The 16,427-nt window shown below is 51.3% G+C and overlaps 1 protein-coding gene across 1 annotated transcript; it reads right to left on the bottom strand.

Annotated features, from left to right (window-relative positions):
• Positions 1–726: 726 nt before the first annotated feature.
• On the bottom strand, positions 727–6,840 carry CCND3 (cyclin D3; the record flags this gene model as incomplete). Its single annotated transcript, XM_079712732.1, is given in 8 exon segments — positions 727–894; positions 1,360–1,496; positions 2,092–2,251; positions 5,563–5,778; positions 6,157–6,223; positions 6,225–6,263; positions 6,265–6,359; positions 6,643–6,840. Coding segments are annotated over 8 exon segments (1,080 nt in total).
• Between the last annotated feature and the right edge of the window lie 9,587 nt (positions 6,841–16,427).

A 16,427-nucleotide genomic window follows, 5' to 3' on the forward strand; every position in this document is an offset into this window, starting at 1 on the left:
CCTCTTACAGCTGTACTCAAAGCAATTAATAAATTAAAAACCTCTTCCTTCAGCACTGCCCCTCCACCCCCCAATCACACAGGAGAAGCTGAGCGGAAAGCAAAGCGAGGAGGTTGGTTCCTGCACCTCAGGCAGAGGCCAGGGCCCCTCCCTCTAGGAGCAGCTGAGAGCATGGATTATGCAGGGGCCTCCCAAGTGCATTGAGAGGAGATGTCCACTCTTTCTTCTCACATGTGTCTAGAACATGTGAGGGTTCTTCAGAAAGACCCCAATCCAAATACAGTAACTAGGGAATTCCCTGGCAGTCCAGTGGTTAGGACTCCGCGCTTTCACTGCCGAGGGCCCGGGTTCAACTTTGGCAGTTGAGAACACGAGAGCCCCAGAGATAAGGGGGCCCCCAAAAGGAATGCTGGCACATGTATTCTACAGACTTCAATTTCATCTCTGGCCAGCCTGGCCCACCCCCAGCTAGGACTGGGATGGGGCTGAGCTGGTCAGATGCAGGGAGGAGGAGGAGCCTGACTGGCCACCCGCCGCAGCTGGCCAGGCCCCTTAGTGCACACTGCAGGGACAGGTAGGACCCGACCCCTTCGGCTTGCAACAGGCAAGTAGGAAGGAGCCCCCTCGGGCTTCAGCTGTGGCATGGTTCGTTCCTGCAGGCAGGGAGGGGGGTGGCAGTGTCCCCTCCTCTGCTGTCGGTGGCCACTCGAGGGGGCCTCGCCAGGGCTACAGGTGGATGGCTGTGACATCTGTGGGAGTGCTGGTCTGGCTGGGCCCCTGGCTGCTGGAGCCCCTGGGGGCTTTGGGCGCTGGGCTGGGGGAGGTCTGGGCGGCTTCCCTGAGGCTCTCCCTGAGGGCAGCTTCAATCTGCTCCTGACAGGCCCGCAGGCAGTCCTGGGAACAAGGGGGAACGGTGAGGAAGGTCCACGTCCCTCCCCCCATAGCATGTGGCAGCAGGTGCTGGAGGACACCTCCCAGCACACAGGGAAGTCTGGGGAGGTTAGGCCACAGCCCAACCCCAGGAATCAGCTTTCAATTCTCAGAAACTGGCAAGAGGATGTGGCAAGAGGGTGTGAGAGCAGCCCAGCATCTGACACCAAATCCCCCACCCCCACTCCTGCACACCGTTTGGCAAGAAAAGGGTACCCAGGGACAGTGCCCTTCAGCCCGCCCAAGACACTTGTTCTTCTCCAGACCAAAGAAGGAGATAAAAGGCCACAGAAGCCCCAAAAGCAGGGCACTCAAAACCAGGAGTGGAGACCAGGGTGTGTGTGAGGGCGACAGCTCCCTCTTCTGGAGGCTCAGGGAATAGCGCTGCCTCGTGAACTGAGGCCACTTGCCCAGCTGCCCAGCACTCACCACTTCAGTGCCTGTGATCCCTGCCAGCAGCTCTGTGAGCTCATCCCCAGATGTGGAGCAGGCACCCAGGCCTTGCACTGCAGCTCCAATGCTTCCCGTGGCAATCATGGATGGCGGGTACATGGCAAAGGTGTAATCTTGGAAAGAAAGAGGGGACCATGAGGCAAGGGTGGTTTCAAGGATAACAATCAGCACGCACCTTCTATTACCCAGAAAGTGCCAGGCCGTATGAATAGAGCAAGGGTCTTGAAAACCCCAGCAGTGAGTGGTGTCAGATAGCAGCAGGGGAGAAAGGCAGGAAAGGGGCTCTTCCTGGAGAGGGTCAGGTCCAGGGTGGTCTGTAAGTGATCCTGGCCAGGGACCAGGGAGTGAATGAGTCTTCCTGGTGTGGACACAAAATCAGGGTTAAGAGACCTGGTTTCTGCTCTCAACTTAGTCACTGTAAGACCCTGGGCAAGTCACTTCTCTCTAAGCTCTCAGTGACCCACCTATATACTTGGGGGGTGGGGGGGATCATCTCTTGAGATCCCATACAGCTCTGCTGCTTTTCTGTACTGAGACTGGGGGCTCAGAGGGAATAGAATTTTCACAAATAAATTTTGAGAAGAAATTTAAGAAACCAGAAGTCTATTCAAGATTTCAGTTCAAGAAACCAGAATCTCCTGGTTACCGCTCACGCTTCCAAGTCTTCTCATTTCCCTGGCTTGGTAAAAATGTGTGTAGGAATCTTACCTGTAGCACAGAGGGCCAAAAAAGTCTGGGCGTGCTTCTTGACCAAGGCCTGTCGGTCACGGGGCAGAGAGAGCCGGTGCAGAATCAGGGCCAGGAAATCATGGGCAATCACGGCAGCCAGGTCCCACTTGAGCTTCCCCAGGACCAGCACCTCCCAGTCCTGGAGGTTGAGGAAGAGGGTAGGGTCAGTGGCTAAAGAAAGGAAGGGGAGGGAGTAAAGCAGAGGTCTCACAGGGAGGGAAGGCCATCACACTTGAAGGTCAGGACCCCAGTTCTGCTTTTGAATTTAAGGACTGGCCCTGTGGCAGGGAAGGGGGGGGCACGTGCTTTGAGCCCTATTGATCACTTCCTAGATGCCAGAACTACATGCTTTACGTGAATTATCTCTTTCAATCCTGCTGGGTTATCTTTTGGGATCCAGTAATCCAGGCCTTCTCCTGACTTCCTGCAAGGCTCTGAGCACTTCTCCAGCCAGGGCTGAAAGAAAAGACTGCAGCAGCAGATACCACCACCATCGCCATGAACTTGAGGCTCCTCTGGCATGAAGCAGAAAGACTCTCCGTAATCCCAAGGATCTGTGAAAGGGGAGATCACTAGCCTACCCCCAACTCAGCATCCCATCCAAGTCCACACCTCTTGAAGCAACTGGGGGTGAGCATGAGGCCACACCTCCTGTGACACAGCCACTGAGCCAACCCTGAGGTTCCTCAAAGTGGAGGTTGCCCAACCCAACCCACATCCCCTTGGTGGGACATTGGGGTGTAGGGCTGAGATAGAGCACCCCACTCCACCTCTTTGGCTGGAACCCATAGTGCCTAGTGCCATTTGAGTCTTAGGAAGAGAAGTGGAGGCCAAGCCAAACAGGATGGGTCCAGATGATCCCTGAGGAATCAAACCATCTCTCCGCCTGCCCTAGCCTCTATACCACTGCTAGGTCCTGGAAGGAGGCTGGGAGCCCCACCCCAATCCACTCATCTGGGGTTCCCAGCCCTGGCCCCATTTCTGAGTTGCACACATGAGGATTTCTTCATTGTTTTATCTCAGGAAGGAACTCATGGGTTTGACCCCTTACTGAGGTAGAAATGGCAACCCCATCCAACCTCTTTTAGGCCCCCAGTCACAGCTGTCCCTCTCCTGGCCCCCACCTAGGTGTCATCCTCTTGAACCTCTCACAGAGCCCCACAGAAAACAGCCCAGCCTGGAGCGGGAAGAAGTTGGGCAGAGAAGCTAGCGTTCTACTCCTGGTGCTTGTCCCAGCGGCCAAACGCCTAACTCAGAAGTGAACAGAGGGACTTGCCTGCTGGCGCAGTGGTTAAGAATCCGCCTGCCCATGCCAGGGACACAGGTTTGAGCCCTGGTCCATGAAGATCCCACATGCCGCGGAGCAACTAAGCCCGTGCACCACAACTACTGAGCCTGTGCCCTAGAGCCCATGAGCCCCACCTACTGAGCCCGCGTGCGTAGAGCCCGTGCTCCGCACCGAGAAGCCTCCGCAATGAGAAGGCTGTGCACCGCAAGGAAGAGTAACTCCTGCTCGCCCCAACTAGAGAAAGCCCACATGTGGCAACGAAGACCCAATGCAGCCTAATTAATTAATTAATTAATTAATTTAAAAGAAACCTTTAGGGGAAAAAAAGCGAACAGAAAGCACCTAGCATCCAAGGAAACATCTAGAAGGCAACTTGGAGTGGGGCTTTCCCTGTGGGGAGGCATAGGGTCCTACGTGAGGGAGGGCAGCCACCTTACACTGTATCAGGGCAGCCCCTGAGAACCTCAGCCCTCACTTGGCCGAGAACACACCCCTGGCAGCTTCCATCACATCCCTAACCTCTTAGGCCACCTGAGTGCTACAACATCCATATTCTCCTCAGCCTCAGTGCAATGCTGAGGCAGGACCTTTCCTTCCTTCTCTGGGCCCCAACCTTCTCTGTGGCACGAGGATTTGGACTGACTGGAGCTCTCTGAGGTCCCTTCCAACTCTGACCTTCTAGGAAGTCATCGATCGGCACACTCCACCCCCCAGCTCAGGCATGGGGGGGACTTTTGGCCTGTTCTGAAAAACTCTCCTCAGATAAAGGCACACACTCCATCCTAATCTTTTCACAAAAAGGAAGTCCCCTTTTACCTTCTAGCCTAAACCCCTCCAAACTCATCTTGCTCATTAGCCCTGAAAACCAGCTCCACTGGTTTGCCAAAAACTACCAAAAACTAGACTTGCCAAAAACTACCAGATTCATCACAAAGAGCTGTGGGGCCTCCCGGATTCCCAACTCCGGCCTCCTACTCCCATCTCCGAGAGCTACTTGGCAGGAAGAGGAATCCCGTTCCTCGACAAGCAGCACTCGGGGGCCCCAGTACCCTGGCTTCTTGGCCAGCCAATCACAGCAGCCTGCACGCTGCCCTCCTCCCCGGGAGATGGGGCCCAGAGACTCCTCTCCGGGTCAAGAGAAGACTGGGCTGCTGTAGAGCAAGGTGGAGGAAGGTGCCAGCTCACCCGTCTCCCCCCACCCCGGCCCCTCGGGAGACGATCTGCACGCCCTAAATAACCTCTTCCAGATCCAAGCAGCTCCCCCACCTCCTCTCCAGGCTCAGTGGGGAAAGAGAACCGGTGTCTCCCCTGTCCTGCCTCGGGAAGAGCCCAGCCCAAGTTCCCAGCAAGAGGCCCAGGGAGCCACTTCCCAAACCACAGGAGTGACAGCAGCTCCCCACAGTGTTATGAAAGACCTTGGTCAGAGTGGGTGGGCCAGGGGACAGGGCATCATTATCACATCGGAAGCAGCTGCAGCTCAGCCCCAGTCTGTGCCTCAGCTCTGGCCTTTGGCTAAAGAGGAAAAGAAGAGATGATTCCACAGGCCTGAAGCAGCTGCTCAAGTTTCCCAGAGTGAGGCTAGCGAACGGAGAATTAGGAAGGAGCTGTTTCTCCTGGGATATAAAAGGAAGGAAAGAAGGTGGGATGAAACGCCTTGGCCCTTCCTTACAGCAACCCTGGCTATAATCTGCTCTGGGAGGCTTTTTGATAACAAAGTCCACACACTGGGATAAAGACTCAACCAGGGCGGCCCCCCTCCCCCACGTGAAGCACATTCCACTCCCCCACTCCAGGGGGGGTGCGTAGGCATGTCCTGCTGCTGCCAATAAATAACTCATGGTGGCTGTGTAAACCCAGAGGCAAAGTACTAGTGAGTGTAGACATGCAGTTTGACTTGTTGCTATCTGGGGGAAAGACCAGGAAGGAGTGGCACCCACTGGAGGTCAGGAGAAGGGGTTTGGTTCATGCTGGCAGCGCAAGGCTGGGCTAGGGGCTACCCTGACCATCACACCACACTGTCCCATCTCTTATCAAAAAAAAAAAAAAAAAAGCCTCTGCTACCCTCCCCAGGGACAGAAAGCCTCTTGAGGGTCTTAGCTTTCCTTTTCCTGGTAAGTGAGGAGGCAGTGTGTGTTGGGGGGTGGGGAGGATCATGCACGCACCCGCAGCTGGCGGGGAGAGACAGAGTGGTCGGTGTAGATGCACAGTTTTTCGATGGTCAGGGGCGTAGTCTCGCGCAGCTTGGAGGCCAGCAGCATGCAGACCGCACCCAGGAGCTGCAACTGCGCCTTGCGGGTGGGGACGCAGGACAGGTAGCGATCCAGGTAGTTCATGGCCAGGGGGAAGACTTCCTCCTCACAGCGCTGCTCCTCACACACCTGGGGGAGGACGCACAGTCACTTCTGGGGCAGAGGCAAAGGAAACGCAGCAGCACTGAAGGGGGGGGGCGGTGCGCTGAAGGGAAGTGGAATAGGGAGCAAGAATCGGGAGGGGGTAGGTGTACTTACAGTGACAAGGACTAATACGCAGGATGCGCCTTCCCCAAGGTGTCGACCCCCCTCCACTTCCTCTGCGGTGCCTCCTTCCCCCCGGGGGTGGGGGGAAGCGGGGTACGCCAGAGGCTCCCTCCCTTAAGGATTCCAAACTGAGACTGCCCCCCCACACCAATACCGAGAGTGAGAGGGGACGGAAGAGTCACCCACGGGAGCCAGAGAACTGGGACCTTAAACCTCATTACCTCCACCCAGTGCACACACCCAAAGGGAAGGGAGGAGACGCCAGCGGCTGCCTCCCGCACTTTTCATTTCCCTGACTGCCGGAACAGCGCGCCACCCCACCGCCTTCCCCGCCAGAACCCCGCGACACACAGGAACCGGCTCTGCGGCGGGGGCGGGCGAGCCCAGGGTTTTCCAGGCGCGCTCTCCCTAGAAGACCGGGCGGGGGAGCGAGGCGGGAGACGCTGAGAAGCCGGAGGGGAAGAGGGTGGCCCTTGTCCCGCTTTCCCGGCCCGAAGAGAGGGTTACTTGGGGTGCCAAACAACTGGCAGTCAAAGTCAGGGTTGGAGAAGGGGAAGAAAGGGACACCAGGGAGGCAGCCGGGTAGGGTGCCCGAGTGAAAGGAGTGAAAGGCCAGGCCCCGGGGATCTGCGCCACAGAAACATCTTGCTGATTGTTGTTGGGACCAGGATGTCCCGAGCCGGGGACGCCGGGGTGGCGGGGGAGGGGAGACCCCCCGGGCGGTACCTCCAGCATCCAGTACGCCAGCATCTTCCGCATGTGCGGCTTGATCTCCCTCTGCACACACTGGAAGTAAGAGGCGCGGGGCACGTAGCGCTCTTCCAGGCGGAGCAAACTCTGCAGGACACGCTGGTCCCCCAGCAGCCGCGGGTCCGGCCCGGCCCGAGGCGCGTGCCGGGTGCCCTCGCAGCACAGCAACTCCATACTCGGGCAGCGCACGGGCAGGGCGGGAGTGCGGGCTCGCGAGCCAGAACGCAGGCGGCGGGCCGGAGAGCGCGGGGCGCGGGTCTAGTGCTGGCGCTGGCACTGCGCGGCGGAGCCTCAGCCCGCCCCCGCCGCCGCGCGCGCCGCTTCCCTGACAGGCGCCCCGCCCCTCGCGACCGAGTAGCAACCGTGGAATGCTCGGACGTCGCGACGTTCCAGGGGGCGGGGCCTCCGGCGCCCAGACGGAAAGGGCTGGCGGGCGCTCCCCCTCCCCCCGGGCGGCCGCATTGGTCCGCGGGGCGCGGGCCGGCCGGCTTCCGGGCGCTCCGGGTCCTTCTGACCACCCAGTGGAGAGAAGTTCTTTCGAGGTGGGCCTCTTCCTCACCTCCGAGCCCTCCCATTTTGCTTCTCTGACTCCAGTCGCCCAGGAAGAACTCCAAAGTTTATCCATTCATTCGTCAAACTGTGCTTCGCCCTTGGCTGCTTGCTCTAGGGAATATAAATAATAATAATAAAACAGCTAGTTCTTAGTGAAGGGTGTTCTAAGCACTTATTAAATCTTCACGAAAAAGCTATGAGTTAAGTCATACTGATTCTGCAGTTGAGAAAACTGAAGTACAGTAACTATAATAATAGTTCGTCTGCGGCAGAGCTAGATTGGGAAGCTGACGATCTGGCTCTAAAATCTGTGCTCTACACCACTGCTACTTAAACTGATCCCCAGACCAGCAACATCTTCATCGCCTGAGGGCTGGTTAGAAATGCAGACCCTCAGGCCCATCCCTGGCCTGCTGGATCAAAATCTGCATTTCAACAAGATCCCTGGTGATTCCTGTGCATATTAAAGTGTGAGAAGAGATAGTCCAAATCAGCACATTTTAGAAATACAACAGGGCGGAAAGGCCATGGCTTCAAGGCCTCACCTTGTCATTAAGTTGGCCGTGTGGCCTTGGACAAACCCTGAAGTCGGCCTTAGCTTCTGTTTGAGGAAAACATGGGCAGAGAAAGTAGCTCCTTTTTTTTAAAATCAATATATATATTTTTAATCAATATATATATTTTTTACCAGTTTCTTTTTTTTTTAAATAAATTTATCTATTTTTGGCTGCGTTGGATCTTAGTTGCTGCGCACGGGCTTTCTCTAGTTGCAGTGAGGGGGCTGGCTTCTCACTGCGGTGGCTTCTCTTGTTGCGGAGCACAGGCTCTAGGCACGCAGGCTCAGTAGTTGTGGCTCGCAGACTTACTTGCTCCCCAGTATGTAGGATCTTCCTGGACCAGGGCTCAAACCTGTGTCCCCTGCATTAGCAGGTGGATTCTTAACAACTGCGCCACCATGGAAGTCCAAAACTAGCTCCTTTTTTGGAAGAGTTTCTTGCTCAGACTCTATGTAAAATCTTCCAGTTGCCATTTCTTCTACCTCCCAAACTTAGGGACTTTGCAGTTTGTCCAAAGCTGGATTCCACATGACCAGGAGGCAAACCACAAGCCTCCAGTAATGCTCCAAATGGGAGGAGGCCTTGGGGATCCCTGCCTCTCCTGGGGTCCTCCAAGGAGGACGCTAAGGAAGTGAGTTACTAGAGAAATGACACCCTACAGAAGAGGCAAGCTCTGCGTTAAGCATTTTCTCAGTGAATTGTTCTTTTTTATATAATAATTTTTTGTTGTTTTCATAACATGGAAATATTCATCTGCATTGTAGAAAACTTAGAAAATACTGATAAGTCACACAAAAAAGGAAATAATAATTACTCACAATTGCACCATCCAGATAACCCTTTAAAATGTCATTGTTTATTTTTCTAAAATTATTCTCTGAATAAACACATATATTTTTAAAAATGAGATCGTTCTGCAAAGTTTTGTAAGCTGTTTTTTTCACTAAAAAGTATACTGTCAACACATTTTCCACCTCATTAAATATTCTACAACATATTTTTAATGACTTCCTAGTATGCCATTGAGTGAATATAATGTATATCACCAAACCTGTATTGTTGGCAATTTAGATAGTTTCTAGTTCTTCTCTATTAGAAATAATACTGTAAAATATTTTTGTGGTAATATCTTTGTGCACACTCATGATTATGTCTAGAAGTGAATTAATTTCTAGAAGTGGAATTTCTCAATCTGAGGTTATGAAACATTCTAAGGCTTTTGATACAGTTCTTATTACCAAATTTCCCTGCTGAAAGGCTGAACCAATCTAATGAACAAACATTAGATATCTACTTTTAAAAAAAAGCACCTCTACCAACTGGCGAGATGAAAAGTGGTTTATTAGTAATCTGCATAAATTTTTAAATTCAACAGCTCTTGTTGTGTCAGCGTGAATGTGTGCTGTGTACCTTGTCTGATCTTGCAAGTCGTCTACTCTCTTCAAAAATACAAACAAGAAGTTTCTTTAGTTTACTAATCATTGCATTGCACTCTTTTGTTAAGGAGAACAATGAATCTAAAATTATAAAGATTAGATATGAAGTTATGGGGAGGCAAAGATGTTGAAGTGTAAAGGGCTTTTAGGGGGACTAAAAAATGTAGCTTTTGAAGTTAAATACATAACCAGAAACTAGATCTGTCCTGAAGGAAGATGTTTCTTTACTTTCAGAATTATTGAGTAGGACTGTTCAGTTAAGAAGATTGTGCATCTTTGATGAGACAGTAAATCACCAGTATTTTTTATTTTTTTCAGAAGTATATTATTATTTCCCCCCATTTTACAGAAAGGGAAACCTGTACTCAGAGTGGCTAAATAATTTGCCCTAGGTCACAAAGCTAATAAGTGGTAGAGGCATGATTCAACCTAGGGAGTCCGGCTGAAGAATTCATGCTCTTAACTACTTTATTCTATTGCCTCTTGTGCTCCTTCATGAGTGCGAATTGACTTATTAGTTGTTGATTTACTGAGGAAGGGGAACACCTGCACCCTGGGGAAGGTGGCTCCTGGTGAGCAGGGCCTTTTGAAGGATACCTCTGCCTCGCCCCTGGCTGGGACTGCCATGCCCAGAGCAGAGTCATCCTGGGCCTCCAGGCCAAGGTCAGCTACAAGCCGGCTGTCCTCCCAGGAGGCAGGTGAGCTCAACACAGCACGAAGGCAAAAGAGTTTCTGGAGGGCTGGCTGATCTGCTTGGGAACTTCACCAAGCACCTCCACCTCAAAGAAATAGGGGCTCCCCTTGTTTTTTTCATAAAAGAAGAAAAAAAAAAGACAAAGCACTGACCAGGGCCAATATGGGGAGGAGTTTCTGCCAAGGTGCATTCAATTAGAAAAAGTTGCTCAATGAAGTGGCAAATTAGAGGGGTGGGAATGGAATGTCACAGGCCAGATGAAAAGCCCCAAGGAGGAAGGATGCAATGCTTTCTTCCTCTTCTTCCTTCTCCCACTCCTCCTCCTCTTCAGCATTGAAATGTCCCCATTTGAGAACTGAGGGGGTGGACAAGGTGATGGGTGAGGCCCATCGCCCCACAGGCTACATTCTATAGCTGTTACCTTCAGACCCATTGAGATGACAGGTAGAGGCAAGGCAGCCTGGGTGGGGGGCTGGGGCAAGGCTGCGGGGTCAGGCTGCTTGTGTCCAAAGCCTGGCTCCACTGTTTCCTCTTTTGTCCAATGAAGATAATAATAGTTTTACCCCACAGAGGGATTCTGAGGACTAACCAGGCAGAAAGCATCTTGCCCGTGCCTGGCCCATATGAGCATTCAAAGATGGTAGTTTTGCTGCTGTTGTTCCCTCTCTCAAGGAGCACCCTTTCTCCTATGAACATACACCTGGAACCCCTCAGAGAAAAGCAAAATTTGAGGACCAGAAGCCCTCCTTCTGGAATGGCAGCTCCAACAAACTCAGATGATCCAGCTCACAGTGTGAAGTACATGGTCAGGGGGTTGGTGGTGAACACTGCAGGGCCTGGGGCCACACTGCTCTGTCACTCCACCCTCCCTGGCTGTGACTTTGGGCAAATTATACCGCCTCTCTGTGCCTCAGTTTCCTTTTCTGAAAATGAGAATGATAGTAATGAAACCATGCTTACGTTGCAGGGTTTTGTTGCTAAGCAAAGTTGCTCGGTTTTGCAGCCCTGCTTTCTTGAGTGATTATTAACTTACAGGGGTCTCCCATACTTTTTTCTTTACTTACAATCCCCTAGTGGAATAAACTATCAGTAATACCTCCCCTAAGAGTGGTTGGGAGGATGAAATGCACTCATTCGTGTCAAACACACAGAACAGTGCCTGGCATATGGTGAGCCATTAAAAAAAAATGTTCATCATGATTGTGGAATTTACAGGCACAAATTTCTTTATCTATAGGGACTATTTATGATAATAAATGTAATATGATGAATGTGGAGGCACCTGGAAAATCAAAAATGCCAGGGATTACTGTAGTGGTGGGAAAGATTTGGCAAATTCTGCTTCAGAAAGGATGAAGACGACAAGTGTTCTGGTCAATGAAACAATCCAGTATATGAAAAGCGGTCTAACATGCCTTTATCGGATTCCTAGTTTTCCGAGAACTGGAGAAACTTATATGAATACTATCTCCCCCCAAATTTTTACTTGGAAATATTTCAAAACTACAGGAAAGCTGCAAGAATAGCACAGTGACCACTAACACACCCTTCACCTAAATTCCTATGTGTATTTTGCTGAACTATTTGAGACCTAATTACAGACATCATGACTCCTTACCCCTACGTTTTTCAGCCCGTGTCTCCTAAGAATGCAACAGTCTCCCAGTAACCATGAAACAATGATCCCAATTAGAAATTGCATACTAATACAATACCACAAACACTCTACATACAAAGGTCCCCAGTTGTTCCAGTAATAGCCTTTCATAGCTTTTTGCTTTCTCAACCCAAGATCCATTCGAGGATTGTGTTTGCATTGTTACCTCTTTAATCTCCTTTACTCTAGAACAGTTCCTCACCCTTTTTTAAAAAAGTCTTTGACGGACTTCCCTGGTGGTCCAATGGTTAAGACTCTGTGCTTCCACTGCAGGGGGCACAGGTTTGATCCCTGATGAGGGAACTAAGATCCCACATGCCATGCGGTGTGGCCAAAAAAAAAAAAAAAGTCTCTGATAACACTGGTATTTTGGAAAGCCAATTGTTTTAATTAAGCATTAAACCAAACTGAACAACATTCTTTTTTTTAGGATTCAGGAGACACTTCAGGGCTTACAGTAATCCAGTCACTATTTTCAGCATCTGTTGTAAAATATTTCTGATCAGTAATCTCCAAAAGTTTTTGTTCATCCATTCCTCAGTGAAAACTGAGCATACTCTTCCAATGGATACAGAATACTTAATTTATAAACTATGTCCAAATCTGCTACTCTAACATATTATGTACATTACAGAACATATGAAGAAAATGTAAAGAGTAAGACAAAAATACATAGAATAGAATTTTTCACATTTTCTTCCCACTCTACAGTGGAATGTCTTACACCCAGTGTTCGCCATTATTTGTCTATCCAGCTCCTAAGACAGGTTTCACTATTGATTAAGAAACTCTTTTCCACTGAGCCTGAATGGGTCTTAAAATGTTAACACCGGGGACTTCCCTGGTGGTGAAGTGGTTAAGAATCCGCCTGCCAATGCAGGGGACACGGGTTCGAGCCCTGGTCCAGGAAAATCCCACATGCCGCGGAGCAACTAAGCCCGTGCGCCACAACGACTGAGCCTGTGCTTTAGAACCTGCGAGCCACAACTACTGAGCCCGCGTGCTGCAACTACTGAAGCCCACACGCCTACAGCCCGTGTTCTGCAACAAGAGAAGCCACCACAATGAGAAGCCCACACACCGCAACAAAGAGTAGTCCCCGCTGGACGCAGTCAGAGAAAACCCGCGCACAGCAACAAAGACCCAACACAGCCAAAAATAAATAAACAAATAAATAAATTTTTTTTCTTTTAAAAAGTGTTAACACCGGGACTTCCCTGGTGGTGCAGTGGTTAAGACTCAGCGCTCCAATGCGTGGGGCTCAGGTTCAATCCCTGGCTGGGAACTGGATCCCACGTGCATGTCGCAACTAAGGAGCCCATGTGTTGCAACTAAGGAGCCCGCCTGCTGCAACTAAGACCCAGTGCAACCAAATAAATAAATAAATAATTTTAAAAATAATTTTTTTTAAATGTCAACACAGCACTCTGGACAGGGCTACCAAATCAGAGCGGGCACGTGGGTTGACCTGTTTTCTGTTTCTGTTTTACACAGGAGGCTGCCTTCTCGGCAATTCCACACGGGATGTCCAATAGACACCTTCAGACTCAACTTCTCCAAAACGGATATCCTAAGCTTTCCCTCAACAAACCTGCTCCTCCCACCAGCTTCCCCACATCAGCACATGGCAACTCCATCCTTCCAACTGCTCAGGCCAAAACACTTGGTGTCATTCTTTTTTTTTTTTTTTTTGCGTACGCAGGCCTCTCACTATCGCGGCCTCTCCCGTTGCGGAGCACAGGCTCCGGACGTGCAGCCTCAGCGGCCATGGCTCACGGGACCAGCCGCTCCGCGGCACGTGGGATCTTCCCGGACCGGGGCACGAACCTGTGTCCCCTGCATCGGCAGGCGGACCCCCAACCACTGCGCCACCAGGGAAGCCCTTGGTGTCATTCTTGACTTTGCTCTTTCAAATCCCACATCCATCCATCGGCAGAGCATGGAACATCTACTTTCAAAATAACTCCAGAATCCACCCGCTTTTCTTCTCTTCCTCTGCTACCTCCCTGGTCCAAATTCAATTCTTCTTTGTCCTGACTGGTCTCCCACATCCAACACATCACCCATTTCTGATTGGTTCTATGTCCAAAACACATCTCCAATCTCTGCTTTTTCTCTATTTCTATGGCTACCACCCTGGCCTAAGCGGCATCATCTGTTGCTTGGATTGGGGTGGTGGTCTCCTGACGGGCATCACTGGTCCACCCTTGCCCCATCCAGTCTAGTCTCAACCCCCCAGGGCTCTCCATTCACTCATGTGATTATCTCTCACTCATTCTGCTCTGGCCACACTGGTCTCCTTGTTACTCTGGGAACATACCAGGTGTACATGTCCCCTTTGTATTTGCTGTTCCATCTGCCTGCAGTGTTCTGTCCCCCGATGTCCCCAAAGCCCCTCCCTCACTGCCTTTGGGCTTTAACTCAGTCACATTTCTCATATAGCCTTTTCTGGCCATCCTACCCCAACCCTGATTCTCCCTGGGCCCTTTCACCGCTTTATTTTTCTGCTTACCACTAATCACTAACATACACTATACTCTACCTCCAGGTTCTGTTTATAGTTTGTCTGTTCCCTCACCACCCCACCGAAACCAAATGGTGCCTGGTACATAGTAAGTTGTTCAAAACATCTTTTTTGCATGAATGAATGAATGCATGAATGAGACAAACTAGATGTGAGAAAAACACCAGCACAAGTTGCATGATAAATGGCAGCTCACTCGTGGTCAGTGTGGAGCTCTAGAGCACAGGGTCAGTGGGGAGGGGTGGGGCTGGGCACAGTGGACAGCATGTGTTCCCCCCACAAAGCCAGGAGGCTCTGCTTAGCCCCAGCCTTTTGCTACACCGTGGTAAGGAGCCATCCAATTCCTTTAGTTTCCAAGGCACACACATGCTCTATGGGCTGGATCTGATGGGCAGGGAGCAGTTTGCAATCTCTAGTCCATATGTTGCTTGTGAAAAGAAACCTCAGGTACTGGCCTGAACCTGTTAAGTCTCTCCTTATCATAAAATTAGAAGACAGCCTATATATTCACACATGTGTTTTTTCTCCCTTGTTCTGGCTGCCACGGCTCTGAATAAATGAGACCTTCCTGTTTGATATTCCTGTTCCACAGCTAAGGGTGGGGTGAGATCTGGGCCTCAGGTTTGGATGGGTAACTTGCTACAGCAAGACACCTGGCAAAGACAGACTGGTCTTTGGACTTTCAGCTGGGAAGCAAGGAAGCCAGTATTGTTCATTCTAGGCACGAGATAGCCCTGCACCAGCTTAGCATCACGAAAAGTAAGAGAGGCTCTGGAGTTAGGTTGCCGTTTGCCGGTTGTGTGATCTTGGCCAGGTTACTTAACTTCTCTGTCCTAGGCTTCTCATCTGCAAAATGGGGATAGTAACAGCACATACCTCATAGGGTGGGTGCAAGGATTAATACAGAGAAAGTACCTACAACAGCCCCAGGCTCATAGTAAGTGCTCAATAAAGGTAGCAGTGGGGCTTCCCTGGTGGCGCAGTGGTTGAGAGTCCGCCTGCCGATGCAGGGGACGCGGGTTCGTGCCCCGGTCCGGGAAGATCCCACATGCCGTGGAGCAGCTGGGCCCGTGAGCCATGGCCGCTGAGCCTGCGCGTCCAGAGCCTGTGCTCCGCAACGGGAGAGGCCACAACAGTGAGAGGCCCGCGTACCGCAAAAAAAAAAAAAAAAAAAAAAGGTAGCAGTGATCGTTAACAATCCGCACTTACTGGAACATGCTGGACCCGAGTCAGAGATGAGAAGCCTCCGTTTTAAGAGCTTCCAGCCTGGACTGGATGACTATGGTGATCCTGCATCATGGAGAATCCCAAGATGTCATTAGGACAGAAGACTTATTTACCTGGGCATCTGCAACCCCCATCAGAGGCAGGCAGGGTGATCTGTGTGTGATGGGCAGGGTGGGCTGCAGTGGGAGTGGTGGTGGGGGGGTGATCCTGGGCACCTGAATTGCATGAGGCAGCCTACGGTGGAAGAAGTGGGACTGAAGGAGCTCAGAGGGTACGTGAGGGCATCAGAGGGGAGAGGCAGGAAGGGGGCACCCAGAGAAAGTTTAGCTCCCAACTGTGGGGCACGTACCCACAGTTGGGAATTTTAGGTAGTAATAATAGTAGTAGATCCCACTTGCTAAGCACTTTCTCTTAGCCAGGCACTGAGAGCTTTACCAATTCACTTTAAGAGGCACAGGTGCTATTATTACCCTCCTATAACAGATGGGAACAGAGAGACACAGGGAAGTTAGGTAACACCCAACACCAGACAGCGAGCAAGTGGTGGTCTTAGTTTGGGCTCCTCAGAAGCCAACTCTGATACAAGGATTCAAGTGAAGTGATGTACCTGGGAGGTGATTCCAGGAAGCACCTGAAAGAGTGGGGAAATGAGACCTGAGAGGAAGGAAGCCGGTAAAGAATGCATCATTGGGTCAGTTACCACTGTGGGGTAGTGGCACTCAGTCCTTCTGGGAACTCTGGTAGATGATGAAAAGCCGCGTGCCTTGGGGGACCTGCTCCTGAGGGGTGGGCGAGGGAACAGGGACACCTGTCCATCAACTCCTAACAGCCATGGTTGAGTGCTGCTGGGGATGGAGGTGGGTCTGGAATTAAGCACCAGCACTTCCAGCTTTCCTGGGTGGCAGTGGGCATGGCACCGGGGGCCGACAGCCAGAACAGCCAGCAGGCAAAATCACAAGGCTGGGGCTTGGAAGGGGGCTGCTGCACCCTAAAATGTGAGGTCCACGGGCATCTGGGTAGAGAGTGTGTGCTACCTCGTCAGAGGTGGGCTTCAAACGTAGGTGCCAGGGCAGGAGTTCTAATCCTGAATAAAAATATTTTTAACAGTTTCCGC

The sequence above is a fragment of the Hyperoodon ampullatus genome (genome assembly GCF_949752795.1).
Source record: "Hyperoodon ampullatus genome assembly, chromosome: 10".
NCBI lineage: Eukaryota > Metazoa > Chordata > Mammalia > Artiodactyla > Ziphiidae > Hyperoodon > Hyperoodon ampullatus.